We start from the raw sequence: 15,925 nt of genomic DNA, 5'->3' as shown, positions 1-15,925 counted from the left end.
CCCCAAAAAAATACCCTTTCAATAACTTTATGTTGCATTTTATTAAATCAAAACTAGTTTATCAGTCTATTTGAGTTTGTTAGAAAGTTTTGTAGCTTCTCTAAGGAAAACCTCAAGTGATGGTAGGAAAACTGGTCAGCTATATCAAAGTAAAACAGGCTTCTTTCTAACTGCATGCACAAAAGTTAAATCAAACTGGATTAAGGAAGTTGATATCTGACCTAAAACCATAAGGTACATAGAGGAAAAAATATAAAGAACTCTAAGACATTAAGCTAAAGGCATCTGCAAGGATGAAACACCATTGACTGAGCAAGTGAAAGCAAAGATAAACAGGACTGCATTAAATTAAAAAGTTTCTGCACCTCAAAGGAAATGGTGATGAAGATTCAAAAATGCCCACAAAATGGGAGAAATAATTAACTCATCTGATAAAGGGGAACTATCTAAGATAGATAAAGCACTGGTAAAGCTTAAGAAGATAAAGACATCTAACCCCATCAAAAATGGGAAGGAGGGTCCAGAGTGGTAAGGTGTTTGCACACAGCTGACCTAGGATGGACCATGGTTCGATCCCCTTGTATCCCATATGATTCCCCAAGCCAGGAGTGATTTCTGAGCGCATAGCCAGGAGTAACCCCTGAGCATCACCGGGTTACCGGTGGCCCAAAAGCAAACAAAAAAAAATGGGAAGGAGGGCCCGGAGAGATAGCATAGCGGCGTTTGCCTTGCAAGCAGCTGATCCAGGACCAAAGGTGGTTGGTTCGAATCCCGGTGTCCCATATGGTCCCCCGTGCCAGCCAGGAGTAACCCCTGAGCATCACCGGGTGTGGCCAAAAACCAAAATAAAAAAGGGAAGGAGATGAACAGAAACTTTCTCAAAAAAGAAACGGTAAAGGCACATAAAAACATCATTAATCATTAGGGAGATGCAAATCAAAACAACAATGAGATATCATTTTACACCACAGACATTGTACATATCAAAAAGAACAAGAACAAGCAGTGCTGGCTGGTTGCCGGGAGAAAGGAATTCATTCACTACTGGTGGGAATGTTGACTGGTCCAGTATTTTGGGAAAACAATATGGACATTCCTCAGAAAACTAGAAATTGATCTTCCATTTGACCCAGCAATACTGCTCCTGGGAATATACTGTAGGGGCCCAAAAACACAATATGGAATAGATCTCTGCACCCCTATGTTCACTGTAGTATTATTCACAATATTCAGAATCTGGAAACAATTCAAGTGCTCAAGAAGAGATGAGTGGATAAAGAAACTGGAACATCTACATAGTGGAATACTGTGCAGCTGTTGTGGATCAAGCTCTCCTGAAATTCATTTAGAAAAATAGACGCCCATAAATAGCTAAAACAACCCTTAGGAAAAAAGATGGAAGGCATCACTTTCCCCAACTTTAAACTGTACTACAAAACAATTAGTACAATTAATTGTTAAAACTATATGGTAGTGTAATAAAGACAGATCCTCGGATCAATGGAATAGACTTGAGTATTCAGAGAATGACTTCCAGACATACAATCAATTAATCTTTTTTTTTTCCCTTCTAATTGGTCACAGCTGGCGGTGCTCAGGGGTTACTCCTGGCTCTGCTCAGAAATCGCTCCTCGAAGGCTCGGGAAACCATATGGGATGCTGGGAATTGAACCAGTCCATCTAGGGTTGGCCATGTGCAAGGCAAATGCCCTACCACTGTACTATGGCCCTTTAATCTTTGATAAAGGGGCAAGAAACGCCAAATGGATCAGGGAAAGCCTCTTCAACAAGTGGTGCTGGGACAACTGATTAGCCACATCAAAAAAGCAAAATAGAATCTCTCCAACACCATGCACAAAGGTCAAATCCAAGTGGATTGGGGCCAGAGAGATAGACAACAATAGGAAGTTTGCCTTGCACACAGTTGATTCAGGATAGACGATAGTTCGAATTCTGGCATCCAAGATAGTCTCCCTTGCCTGCAACAGACGATTTCTGAGTACAGAGCCAGGACTAACCTCTGAGCATCGCTAGGTGTGACACAAAAACAAAACAAAAAAATCCAAATGTATTAAAGATCTTGATATATGACCTGAAACTATAAGGTATATAGAAGAAAATGTAGGCAGAACACTCCATGACAATGAGACTAATGGCATCTTCAAGGAGGAAACACCACTGTCCAAACAAGTGGAAGCAGAGATAAACAAATTGGATTATATTAAACTGAGAAACTTCTGAACTTCAAATGAAATAGCAGCGAGGGTAAAAAGGTCACCCACAGAATGGGAGAGACTATTCACCCAATACCCTTCAGATAAGGGATTAATATCTAAGATATACAAGGTACTGACAGAATTTAACAAAAAAACAGTCTAACCCCATCAGAAAATGAGAAGAGATGAACAGACATTTCCTCAAAGAAGAAATACAGATGGCCAGGGGCTGGAGTGTTAGCACAGTGGTAGGGCATTTGCCTTGCATGCTGACCAGGACTTAGGACGGACGTGAGTTTCATCCCCTACTTCCCATAAGGTCCCCTGAGTCAGAGGTGATTTCTGAGTGTGAGCCAGGAGTAATGCCTGAGCACCTCCAGGTGGGTGGCCCCCCCCCAGGTAAAAATAAATGGCCAAAGACACATGAAAAAATGCTCTACATCACTAATCATCAGGGAGATGCAAATCAAAACAATAAGATATTGTCTCATGCCACAGAAACTTGCACACATCACAAAGAGCAAGAACAACCAGTCCTGGTATGGATGTGCGAAGAAAGGAACTCTCATTCACTGCTGGTGGGAATGCCTTTGAGTCCAGCCTTTATGGAAAACAATATGGATATTCCTTAAAAAACCTAGACATTGAGTTCCCTTTGATCCAGCAATACCACTACTTGTGATATACTCTAAGAACATAAAAACACAGTACAATAATGCCTTCTACATTCCTATATTCATAGCAGCACTTTGGTGTTTTGTTTCGTTTTTATTTTTGTTCTTTGAGGCCACACCCAGTGGCGCTCGGGTTACTCCTAGCTGTGCACACAGAAATCGCTCCTGCCACGCTTTGGGGCCCATATGGGATGCCAGGGATTGAACCCAGGTCGGTCCCAGGTTGGCAGCATGCAAGGCAAATATCCTACTACCGTACTATATATCCAGCCCCAGCAGCACTTTTTACAATATCCAAAATCTGAAAACAACCCAGATGCCCAACAACAGATGAGTGGCTAAAGAAACTGGTACATCTACAAATGGAATACTATACAGCTGTTAGAAAAGATGAAATAATGAAATCTCCTATATATGAAAGGATATAGAGACTATTATATTGAGTGAAATAAATAGAAGGGAGGAGAGGATAAACAGAATAGTGTCACTCATCTGTGGGATTTAAGAAAAATAAGAGTTTAATAATAATACCCGAGAACATTAGAGTGAGGGGCCGGAAGGACCAGCCCATGATATAAAACGTACCACACAAGAGTGGGTAAGAGGGGGGGCCGGAGAGATAACATGGAGGTAGGGCGTTTGCCTTGCATGCAGGATGGTGGTTTGAATCCTGGCATCCTATATGGTCCCCCGAGCCTTCCAGGAGCGATTTCTGAGCATAGAGCCAGGAGTAACCCCTGAGTGCTGCCGGGTGTGACCCAAAAACAAAAAACACAAAGAGTGGTAAGTGCAGTTAGAGAAATAATTACACTAACTACCATGACAATGATAGAGAAATACAATGCCTGTTTTGAAGACAGGCAGGGGACCTGGGGGAGGATGGGGAAATGAGGGGGCATTGGTAATAGTAAAGTTACACTGGTGAAGGGGTGTGTGCAGTTTATTCCTGAAACCCAATTATGAACATTTTTGTAACCATGGTGCTTAAACAAATTATCTAAAAATATTATCTTACAAAATACTAGAAAATATTTGTGAACCACACATCTGGAAAGGATTAAGACTTAAGAAATACAAAGGATAGGGAGATAGCTCAAATGTCTTTCTTTGAAAAGTAAAAGAATAAATGAAGTTGTGAAATTTCCTTTTACATGGATAGACATGGAGAGAGTGTCGTGCTGTGTGAAATGAGTCAGAGGGATAGGGACAGATATAGAATGATTACCTTCATCTGTGGAATAGTTAAAAAAAAAAATAACATCGTAAGAGAATGCCACCCAGAGAGTAGAAATGTTGGGGGTGGTAGTGCAGTTTGGACAAAGAAGGAACCTCTATGACAATAATAGTTGGAAATGATCACTCTGGACAAGAACTGTTTTCTGAAAGAAAGTATACTGATTTTCATGATAATTTTTGAGTAATAATATTGCAAACTATGGTGCCGAAAGGAAAAAGACAGAGACAGAGAGAGTGAGGAGAGAAGGGAGAGTGTATGTGTGAATATTTGCCATAGACACAGACTTAGGGGGATGGGGAAGACTGGACAGGAAGGAAATTGGTGGTAGGAAATGAACACTGGTGAAGGGATGGACATTAGAAGGACAAAAATTTAACTATCAGCTTTTCAAATTCTGTCTCAACAGTGATTTAATTTTTTTTTAATGGAATGAGAAAAAATAGTGTAGTTTCTCTTGAACTCCTCTACTCATTATATTATTCCCTCTGGTGAAGTGAAAATAGTAAATATCACAGTGGTATATTGCTAACTTAATTCCTTAAGAGTCTGAGTTGTTAATAAGTGTAATCTTTTTAGAAAGTTGTCTGGAACTTGAGAATTGTGGTAACACAGAAGTGAAGTGGCATCTGTCGTCTTTAGCTCCACCTTATGTCAAGGTTAGTAATAATCACCTTAGATCTATTTGTTTCCATGTTTTTGTTTTGTTTTTTTTGGTTTTTCGGGCCACACCCGTTTGATGCTCAGGGGTTACTCCTGGCTAAGCGCTCAGACTGGGGGAATCAAACCACGGTCCTTCCTTACCTCTAGCTCCACCTTGCCAGCCCCTGTTTCCATGTTTTAACTTTATTCTTGATCTTTCTTGGGGTGGGGGACAATGCAGTGATATTCAGAAGTTATTCCTTGCTCTATGCTCAGAAATCACTTCTGGCAGGCTCATATTTTTTTTATCTTATTCTTAAAAACATTCTATTTTTAAGACAACTATGTTACACGTGCATGCACATTTTTTCCCCACGTTCTTAGTTCTTTTGTGTTGTCAGCTAGTGGAGCTAATGTATGAGACAGAATTGTATGTTCTTTGCCTGTGCCTGCCATCCAACTCTATACTGCAAATAATCAATGGGCTCTGCCTGAGTTGAATGTGTTGTTGCTTAGAACACAATCTTTGTCTCACGTGTGCTTTGTGTGATGTTAATAGTTTGAGCCAGAGTAACAAAATGTGTTGGTGTTGATCCTACTAAATATAAATGAAGAATTATTGTTTAGCATGTTAAGAATTACTTCCAGCAGGATCTTTTTTGGTGGGGGAGTTCTGGACCACACCCAGCAGCAGTTGGGTTACTCCTGACTCTGTGCTCAGAAATCGCTCTTGGCAGGCTCTGGGGACCATATGGTATGCCAGGTATTGAATCCAAGTTCGTCCTGGGTTGGCCACATGCAAAGCAAATACCCTACCTCTCTGCTATTCTTCTGCCCCCCCCCCAAGCTGGAACTTTGAGGAAAGGTATTACTTTGCTGTTATGATCATATCCTGAAAAATCATTAACAGGAGGGCAGAGTGTAGCTATGTCTGGGGACAGTCAGGCAAGGCATACCTGAGCCATAGAGTGCACTCACCTCATGGACACAGGGCCCTTTTCCATTGCAAAGCAAGCTGAGTGCCCTCAGCAAGCACAGAGGTAAGGCTGAGCCTGTGGAATTTATCTCTTGACTTTCGTGATTTTTCATTTGTGTTTATTTCATTTGCAGGGAATAGATGAGAGTGGAGATGTTTTTAGAGCTACCTATGCTGCATTCATATGCTCTCCAATTTCTGGAGTACTAGAAAGCCATGGTATCCAAAAGGTGAGTCTTGGCTTTGTTTCACAGCTAGCTGTATATTGCCATGGTATTGTTTGATCAGGAAGTGCTGTGTGTTTTTTTTTTACTCAGGGCATTGGCTATTCTGGGGCCATTTGGGGAAAGAATGATCAAATAGTACAATTATTGTTGAGCACAGTGGTGATTCAAAAAGAATAAATGTATCAGTTATAACCTATTAAAACAAATATGAACACAATCACTTTTTGAACATTGATCAATTTACTATGGTTTTAGGGTTTTCAAAGTCAGTAGTAAGCCTTGAACATTGGGAGGTGTGACCCAAACAACTAAAACAAAACAAAATAAAAAAGATTCTTCTAGGGCAGGGCCACAGAATGTACGGAGGGCCGGCCGCAAGTTTGAGAGCCCTGGAATGAATTCGTGAATGCATAAGTTCTCATGTGCCTAGTGTAGAACATGTAGTGATTTTTGTTTTTTCCCCTTTTTTGGTTGTTGGGTGAAGATGTAAGTTGGATTTGTAGAGTATGTGGTAGGATCATTCCCAGAGGTTTCAAATCACTTGTATCTTTTTTTTTTTACCTTATTTAAAGAACATGCATCACATAGTTGACCATAATACATACATAATTTGTTTTCAGATAAGTGAAAGCAAAATTATTGGGGGAAAAAAGAAAAAAGGAAGAGAACAAAGTTTAAAAGGAGATAAAAGAAAAAGTACAGTAGCAAGCATATTTGTTAATGTATATACAATGAAGTCATTAATACAATAGCAGAAGATTTAGTAAATTGTTGTTAGCTGTCTATTCTGTTAAATTGGTGTGTTCCTGTAGTAATAACAGCATCAAACAAATGAAGTTGTCCAGAAATTCAAAGCACTATTACTGATATTGCCAATTTTAGGAGTGTATTCTCAGCTGCCAGGCCTTCTGAAATAAGGAAGATACAGGGGAGGGTGCCCACACTCACTTCAAAAAGCCTTGGTGATATCAGCCCCCAAACTGGCATACCTAAAATTTGGTCAGATTGGTCCAAAGAAAATCATAGAGTAGTGATGAGGCAGGATCATCGGGAAAATGGTGATTCTGGGTGATAAAGTCAGCAGGTGTGGCTTCGGCGGGGCCTCCCCTTCTTAGATGGCCAGCATTCTGCTGTGTGGGCTGGTGTACCTGTAATCTTTCATGGCTTTGTTTACATCTCATTTGAGAAGAGTGAGCTAACCTGTGGAGCTGGCCTAGTTCGAACATGGCCACTGGGTTTTTGATGTAGTTATGGCTGCCAGGCTTCCCAGAAAGAAGGAAGGTATGGAGTGGGTGTGGGTGGGTGTGTGCCACATTCCCTGCAAATATCCTTGGTCAAGTCACTTGTATCTTTTCATCATCTTGAACTTGCTATTTTTTTTTCCTTTCTGAGTATTTTCAAATTCATTTCATTTGCAACATTGTCATACTCAAATTTTTTGTTTGATTTTGAGGCCACAGTTGGCAGTGCTCAGGACCTGCTCCTGGGCTCTGTGCACTGGAGTCACTGTTGGTAGTGCTGAGGGAATTGTATACAGTGCCTGGGATCAAACCCATGTCAACCTTATGCAAGGCCAGCACCTACCCATTACACTATTTGCTCTAGCCTTGTTTTTCTCTAGTGTCTGTGACGTCATCCCGCCAGCCACTGGTTAGCTTCCTGCTTGCTGTCACCTCCCTGCTCTCAGGCCTGCTGCTTGCATTACTCTTATGTTCTGAATTGGCAGTACTCAGTTCACTTAGGTGTCATTTTCAAGTTCAGACTCAAAGGATGAACTGTTGGTAAAACCAGCTGTCAGTTGGTTTTGCAGAGGACAGAGGGTACCTGTTGGTCTCAGAGGCTTCTCCCACCTGAGTCCTCTAGACACCATATGGGAACAGGGATTGAAGTCAGGGCTCCTGTGCCAAAGCATGTTCTCCAGCCTCTTGTGCTCTTTCCCTAATCTTTAACCAGCATGTTTAATACTAAATTCCTTTTTAGTGTATGTTTTTGGTTTTGGGGCCACACCCATTGACGCTCAGGGTCCTGAGCTATGCACTCAGAAATCACTCCTGGCTTGGGGGACCCTATGGGACACTGGGGATCAAACTCATGCTGGGTCTGCTGTGCTACTGCTCCAGCCCCATAATACTAAATTTTTTTTTTAGAGAGAAAATTCTCTTAACAACTGGCAGACTTAAAAAATGTAACACTAACATTCTTGAGCTTTTTATAGGTTGGGCTAGCTTTGAGCTCTATAGCTAGGATAACTGGTTCTGACTAACAACTCAGGAAGTTTATTGGAGTTGTTATGTGGCATATGCTGAGTATGTTTTCTGCCTCTAATGCCCAATTCCCACATTTTCTTCACCTTTTCCATGTATCATTTTGGTCCATTTTAGTCAGTTCTTATTCCTTTGCCAGTTGGCCAGCAGAGGGTTCTATAGCACTGCAGTGAAAGACTTTTTATGGATTTGGAGCATTCTTATTATTCTTAATATTCTTAATACTCATCAGTCTTAAAATATTTAGGTAACTTCTTTTTTGCTAACATCTGTATTTTCAGTTAAAGTTAATTTGGGATCTGACGTTGCAACCTGCCAACTCAAAGTTGCATTATTCAAACACTTTTAATATTTGTGACAAAACTATCCATTAAATCTTTTTCTCTAAATTTTTATACCAACAAATGGAAAGATATCTATCATATCAATAAATGGAAATAAAACCTGTTTATAGAATCATTTTCTACATTTCTTTCTGAGATGTGTTGTTTTGTAGGTCTCCATCACATTTTTGCCCAGAAACCAAGGGGATTATTCCCAGTTTTGGGATGTTGAATGTCATCCCCTTAAAGAATCTCACATGAAACACACCTTGAGATTTCAGCTTTCTGGACATGTGAGTATTACACCTGAATTTAGTAAACTGGTGTGTTGTCTGTTTTGAGCTTGTGTGTGTACATGTGTGTTCAGAACACGGAAACTGATATTAAAAAAAATCTGAGCTGAAATGCAGAAGATTTCCCCAGTGCTATTGTAAATCTCTATTTTGTCATACAGACCTATAATTTTCATTTCTCTCTTGATTAGCATATTTAAGGTCTGGGTTGGCTCTGAAATCATTTTGAGAGGAGAGGGAGAGAGGGAGAGAGGGAGGGAGGAGAAAGAAAAGGGAGAGAGAGGGAGGGGAGGAAGGGAACCAAACAGTTCAAAGGTACAGTTTTAGAAAAGTGAAAGTCGTAATTTTTCTTTTCAAACTATACAGGAAATACAATTTCAGTAGGTAAAGTCTTATAGTTATTTCTTAGAGTATCCTTCCTCATCCCATAATTTTTTTATAGAGTGTCAAAGCAGAAAAATCTGTGTCAAAGCCTGCAAAATCATCCATCTTCAGCAAGTAGTCTCATTAAAATAGATAATTTAGTTTAAACTCTCGAAGACGAGCTGTATCAGAAACTGTCCGCTGTTATACCTGGGTATGTTGTTCTTGTCATACTTAAGAATCTTTTTTATAGCTTTTTAAATGTGTAATTATATTCAGGACGATATTCAGCTATACCTATGAGTGTATATGGATTAGCATTTACTATGCCAAATTAAGGAAAATCTTGCAGTGTCCCTTTTGCAGTCAAAGACACTACATCTTACCCCAGCGATTTGTTTTTTTCATTTACTTTTCTGCTTAAATTTGTGGCTTTCTTTACCTTACCATAATATTTTTTGGAATTGGTTGCTACTTTGGGTAGCTTCTTATTTGGAGCTATGAATGAAGGTGCTGTGATGTGTGTGTGTGTGTGTGTGTGTGTGTGTGTGTGTGGTGTGTGTGTTGTGTGGTGTGTGTGTTATGAATGGAAGGTGCTGTGTGTGTGTATGTGTATGTGTGTTTCATTGTATAGGATAAAATACCCAGAGGTGTGGTGGTGTGTGTGGTGTGTGTGTGTGTGTGTTGTGTGTGTTTCATTGTATAGATAAAATACTTGGTTTTGGGGCCATACCCAGCATTGCTCAGAAGCAGCTCCTGGGTACATTACTGAGGGATATACTCCTAGTGCCCACTGGAATCAGACTTGGTCCTTTTACATGCAGAGCATGAACACTAGCCTTTTTTTTTTTTTTTTTTTTTTTTGTGGTTTTTTTTGGGTCACACCCGGCAGCGCTCAGGGTTCCTCCTGGCTCCATGCTCAGAAATTGCTCCTGCAGGCACGGGGGGACCATATGGGACACCGGGATTCGAACTGATGACCTCCTGCATGAAAGGCAAACACCTTACCTCCATGCTATCTCTCCGGGCCCGAACACTAGCCTTTTGAGTTTCTCTTTTTGGGATAGGAATATATGCATTAGAATTGTTTAGTCACGTGATAAACATGTGCTTTATTTTAAAATAAACCTTCCTAAAAATTTCTCCCAAACTGCTAGAGGTTTTCCAAAGTAGTTGTACTATTTGGCAGTCCTACACTATACAAAATTAAATCTCTTAAAACTTTCTGAATGTGTATTTTATACCAGAAACTTACGCTTCTTTCACAATATTATGTAAGTATTTTTCCTAATTAAAATGTGTCTTAAAATCTCTTAAATTATTAGTATTTGGTTAAATGTATTTCTGTATTTCTATAGGAAGAATATTATTGGGAAAATATGTTAGACAGTTGATGGAGTCAATACAAATTTGGCGATTATTTTTTCATTTCATTGCAGTAAATAATAATTTTTGAGAATTCTTTAGAGAACATGTGTTCTTGCCACTTTTACTCTTATTTCCCTAACGGCTCCACTCATACTTCCTGAGTGCTTATTGAGTGCCAGTAGTGGAATAAAGATGGAGTAAACTATTCTGGTCCTAGCCTTCACCAGTCCTTATGAAAACCCATATCACAAATAATCACACAAACAGGCTTGAGTGTAATGTATGGAAGAATAAATGAAAAAACATGACTAAGGGCATTTGTTCTATGCCGTCTGGGAAGAGCCTCACTGAAAAAGTTGTGGAAGATGAGTAGAAATAAGCCTCTGACTAAGGTTCAATCCCTGGCATCCCTTATGGTCCTCAAGCCCACCAGTAGTGATCCCAGAATGTAGAGCCAGAAGTAAGTCCCTGAGCACAGCACAGCACAGTATGACCCCAAAATAAACAAGAACAACAACAACAAAAAGACTGGGCAGTGGGACTTTGGGTCCTAAAGAAATGATACCAGCCCAGAGATCTAGACATTTTATCTATCATTTTGTGGCAAAATTAGCATATCTTTTTTCCTCCCTTTTTTTCTCACACCAATAAATGGAAATATATTTGTCATACCAAAAAATTGTAATAATAACCTGCTGTGTTTAAGTCTCAGCATCAACATTTCTTTCTGAAATGTATTGTTTTGTAGGTCTCTATCACAGTTTTCCCAGCTATTGAGGGGATTTAACTTAATATGAAACATTTCTGAAATTGGGTGGTAAACTCTATTCAGTTTACTCCCAGTAAACTGTAGAGAGTAGGAGAGAATGGTGTGAGATGACCAGAATTCAGACACATTGTGTGATGTCAGATGAAGGTTTAGGGTTTATCTAGAAAGTTCTTGTAGGCCATTGAATGATATGATTCCAGTGTTTATTGAAAGTCTTTCTAGCTATAGTTTTGTCTATAATTAGAAGATGAGCAGACCTGTTAAAATGAGTTAGAGGCTGTTTTACACAGTTTAAAACTAAGGTAGAGTCTGAGAGGGCGAAGAGAAAGGAACAGATTTAAGAAATATATAGGAAGTAATGATGAAGGATTCAGCGATTATAAAGCTTGGCTCCAGGTGCTATTCCCAGAGGAGGAGAATATGTTTCTCATCGAGTGAAAAGAGGAGATAATTGAGAGATTTCTGAATGGTCCCAGGCATGATTTTAGCTTAGTCTGAGCTAAGATACAAGTTTGGACATCCATTTGGTCAGGTCACAGCCACCCATACCACTATTCCCCAGGAAAAGGCCTCCTAAAGAGTGTGGTCTGAGCAGTTATGGGACAAGTGACCCAGGAACAAGCATGTAGAGATGAACCTGCATGGGCAGAATAAAAGCAGAAGTCAGCAGTGTAGATTCAGGAAGCCAAGGCAAGAGTCAATGGCCACTATAGCCAGAGTTTTTGACACAGACTCAGAGGAGTAAATTTCCATGTGATTATGAAAGCAATTGTTCTGAGAAAGGGCCACTTTCACAATAAAAATTAAAAAAAAAAAGGGGGGGGGCCACCTTTATGCAAGTTAGCTTTGGAACATGCAGAGAGCCAGACTTGAATGTCCACCTTACTTAGGGGGTATACCCAGCACTTATAGAGAGGAGCATACGCCCACTATCAACATTCTAAACAAAGTTTTGATTAAAAGGGGCCAGAGAGATAGAATGGAGGTAAAGCATTTGCTTTGCATGCAAAAGGATGGTGGTTCAAATCTCGGCATCCCATATGGTCCCCCGAGCCTGCCAGGGGCAATTTCTGAGCATTGAGCCAGGAGTAATCCCTGAGTACTGCCGAGTGTGACCCAAAAACCAAAAAAAAAAAAGTTTTGATTAAAAGCAAATTAAAGCAACACTTGGTCATATAGTATATTAAATTACTGTGGATATTAAGTGTTTAACTTCCAAACCTTTTTCTAAAGCAGCCAACTTGACTTGACTCACCGTGGAGTTTACGCACCAAAAGATGTGTATTGGTTTTTGCCAACTCAAGTTGGGGAATCAAAGACATTAAAAGTAAATTTGCGAAATAATTCCTTTATTACACACGTGGTAAGTTATTAGAACTATTAATATGGGTCTCATTAGAATAAATGTTTGCCACTGTTTGTTGAGCTCTTTTATGTTCATTAGAAAGTTGTTTTATAGTTTATATTAAAGTCATAACAATGAATAATGTTTTAGTTGTCTTCGTGCTATACTTGAAAAGAAACTCAAACATTTGAATGTGGAAGATATTTAAGGTTTTTACTTTTTTAAACTTTTCTATCAAATCCAGACGTATCTGGTTATACTGACTATTCAGAACTAAAATATACTCATACTATAATTCCTAAAGTATGTTTTTATCATAGGAACATTTGTCTTTTGTGACTGTGCTTATATTTATAAAATGCACTCTAATGAATGGCATGTTTTTATTATGTTCAGATATCTAATTTGCCTAACTTCATACATGTTTCATTTTAAATTCTAGCTGAAGTTTTTAAGCCCCAGAGAACCATTTTATGTCAAGCATACAAAATATTCTTTGAGGTAAGTTTGTAATGTATCAACATGTTCTTAATCCTAGTGCAATCCTTTTGTTGTTAGACATCACTAGAACTTCATAGAGAACTGGAATCCTTTGTTGCACCCTTCTCTTTGTCATCAACAATACTGAGCATTAAACACAGTTTTTAAAGCAGGTGATCAGGAACCTGTGATGCCCACAGTATAGCAGCCCAGACCTTAGGCAGTATTTTCAATTTAGCTTATGATCCCTGTTTCCTAATATTTTTTCCAGCACAAAGTAATACATAGAACTGTATTTTGTGGGGCTCGAGCTATAAATAGCACAGCAAGTAGGGAGTTTGCCTTGCATGCAGCTGACTAGAGTTCGATCTTTGCCATCCCATGTAGTTCCTGAGCCTGCCAGGAGTGACTTCTGAGCACAGAGCCAGGAGTAACTCGAGTGTCGCTAGGCATGACACCCCCCAAAAAAAACCTTTATTTTGTGATTACCTTTAGAATAATTCCTGTTTTAAATGTTATATTCACTATGCTTTTAAATGGGGACTTAGATTTTCATTAACTGAGACAAGTCCTTCCTAGATTAATGGGGAACTTAAAAAAATTTATTGCATCACATATAATTACAAAATTATTAACAGTTGAGTTTCAGGTATATTATGTTCCATCATCAGTTCCTTTACCAGTGCTCACCTCAGCCCATGTCCCCAGTTTTTCTTCATCGCCCAGCTACCTCTATGGCAGGCAATTTTTTTTTCTCTTTCAGGCTCTATGCTGACAATACTGACACTGAGGGAAGTCTGCATGTCACTTATCTCCCTGCAGTCTTGGTCCAGAGTGATTGGTTCCTTCTATCATAGTCTTTGTGGTCCCTTCCCTGACCTATTTTCCCCAAATTGGAAACTTATTTTCTAGTTGTCTCGGGTATTCCTTAAATACTGTATGTATTTATTAAGACAGTCTTAATTTCTTATCATCTTTGCTAATTTTTTTTTTTTACTTATGATATACAGTTAGGTTGACATCTCAAACTGGATTACACTGTTGTTTCTAAGTTTTAGATTCTATTGGATTCAAAAATAAGCTGAACAGGGAGTTCTAGTGGATGTAATAATGAATAGTTCTATCTTTAAATGGTTGGTTAGACTATTTGATTACTGTGATAGGATTTGTTTTCACATTAGGAGACTATTCCAAAAACATCCTTACTGGCTTCCCCAGAGCTGTTTCACAAAGTAGACAGTATTGCCTCCTAGTGGGAAGCGGTGGAATGATGCATGGTGCCGGGAGTAGGGGCACCTCCTGTTGATTCACTCAAAGGTAGACTTCTAGGGTGGTTCAGTAAATGATTTTTTTGTGTGTGTCTGAAAAGGGAATGGCAAAAGGAAGTTTGCTTTCTCCTAGTTGAGTTTGCTCACTAAGTAAGGAGAGTCAGGAACGACCTCTTTCTCTTTTTCATTTACTCCATATTTCTTGGGTACCATGGTAGATATAGTATTGATATAAGGCTGATTCCTTTCCCAAAAGACAGCCTCAAATAGATGATTGCTGAACAGATCTAAGTAGCACTTAACTGGGTTCTTTATAGCAGCAGTTTGGTAAGTTGTCTGGCAGTCACTGCACATTGCTATAGGTGCTTGCTTGCTCGAAGTTAATCTTTTGCCATTTCTTCTCTTTTCCAGAGCCCAGCATTACATCAACATGCCTGTACAGTTCAAACCAAAGGTGGTGGGCAAATTTGAAGCTTTGCTTGTTATTCAAACAGATGAGAGCAAGAGTATCTCTATTCGACTCGTTGGCGAAGCTCTTGGAAAAAATTAATACATTTTATGTAACTAGCAAAAGTTATATTTTGGTAACTTTGTTTTTCTATATTATAGTTATTTTGTATATATTTTATACGATAAGTTGAATATGTATAACTAGTATGTTGTCTTGTTTTTGAGAAGCTAACTCAGATGACTTGACTAAAGATATCATGTATCTAGTCTATGGTATTGTATTTAACTTGTACAGGAAAAAGATAATTTTATTTTTGCAATGATTATGATATTTTAAATAAATATTGCATATACTTTAATGTGAAATTTCTATTAATAAACTAAATTTCTACAGAACTTACTTTTTTTGATGTCATGGAAATCAGAATATTGCTTTCTTTTGCTAATCATTTCCAAGCCCTTACATCTGGTCCTGTGATTTTTTTTTTTCTTTTTGGTTTTTGGGTCATACCCGGCGGTGCTCAGGGGTTACTCCTGGCTGTCTGCTCAGAAATAGCTCCTGGCAGGCATGGGGGACCATATGGGACACTGGGATTCAAACCAACCACCTTTGGTCCTGGATCAGCTGCTTGCAAGGCAAGCGCTGCTGTGCTATCTCTCCAGGCCCGATATTTTTTTTCCATTAGTTTTTCTCTAAGAAATTTTTTCTCTGTCTCTTCGTCATCTATGAGTTGTCCTGAGTAGAAAGAAAAGCTTACTTTCAAAGAAATTTTTTTTTGTAGAGTAGGAATATCATATACATTGGGATGGCTAGTGTAATTTAAGATGGTGTTTGTCATTAAACCTAGTTGGAACAGATAACTCTAGAATCAGCCTAGAAAGGGCATTTTTCAGGAGCTGGTGGGACACAGGAGGGAGGCAATGAATTGCTGAGGGGACACACAACTTCTAAATTCACTGTTGAATTGCGGCATGGCTGGAGGTCGAGAAGGTGATGTGGTGATTTGGTTTTACTAGTTGCTTTTCTGCTATT

The 15,925-nt window shown here is 39.2% G+C and overlaps 1 protein-coding gene across 1 annotated transcript in view; it reads left to right on the top strand.

Moving 5' to 3' along the window:
* CEP192 (centrosomal protein 192) overlaps positions 1-14,992 on the top strand; it is a 134,200-nt gene extending 119,208 nt beyond the window's left edge. Inside the window, 8 exon segments of the mRNA XM_049770896.1 lie at positions 4,704-4,783; positions 5,877-5,972; positions 8,730-8,853; positions 9,305-9,345; positions 9,347-9,426; positions 12,583-12,712; positions 13,137-13,195; positions 14,854-14,992. Coding sequence (XP_049626853.1) covers positions 4,704-4,783; positions 5,877-5,972; positions 8,730-8,853; positions 9,305-9,345; positions 9,347-9,426; positions 12,583-12,712; positions 13,137-13,195; positions 14,854-14,992 — 749 coding nt within the window.
* Positions 14,993-15,925: the final 933 nt, after the last annotated feature.

Source organism: Suncus etruscus, chromosome 3 (genome assembly GCF_024139225.1).
Source record: "Suncus etruscus isolate mSunEtr1 chromosome 3, mSunEtr1.pri.cur, whole genome shotgun sequence".
NCBI lineage: Eukaryota > Metazoa > Chordata > Mammalia > Eulipotyphla > Soricidae > Suncus > Suncus etruscus.
This window is presented reverse-complemented; position numbering and strand designations above follow the sequence as displayed.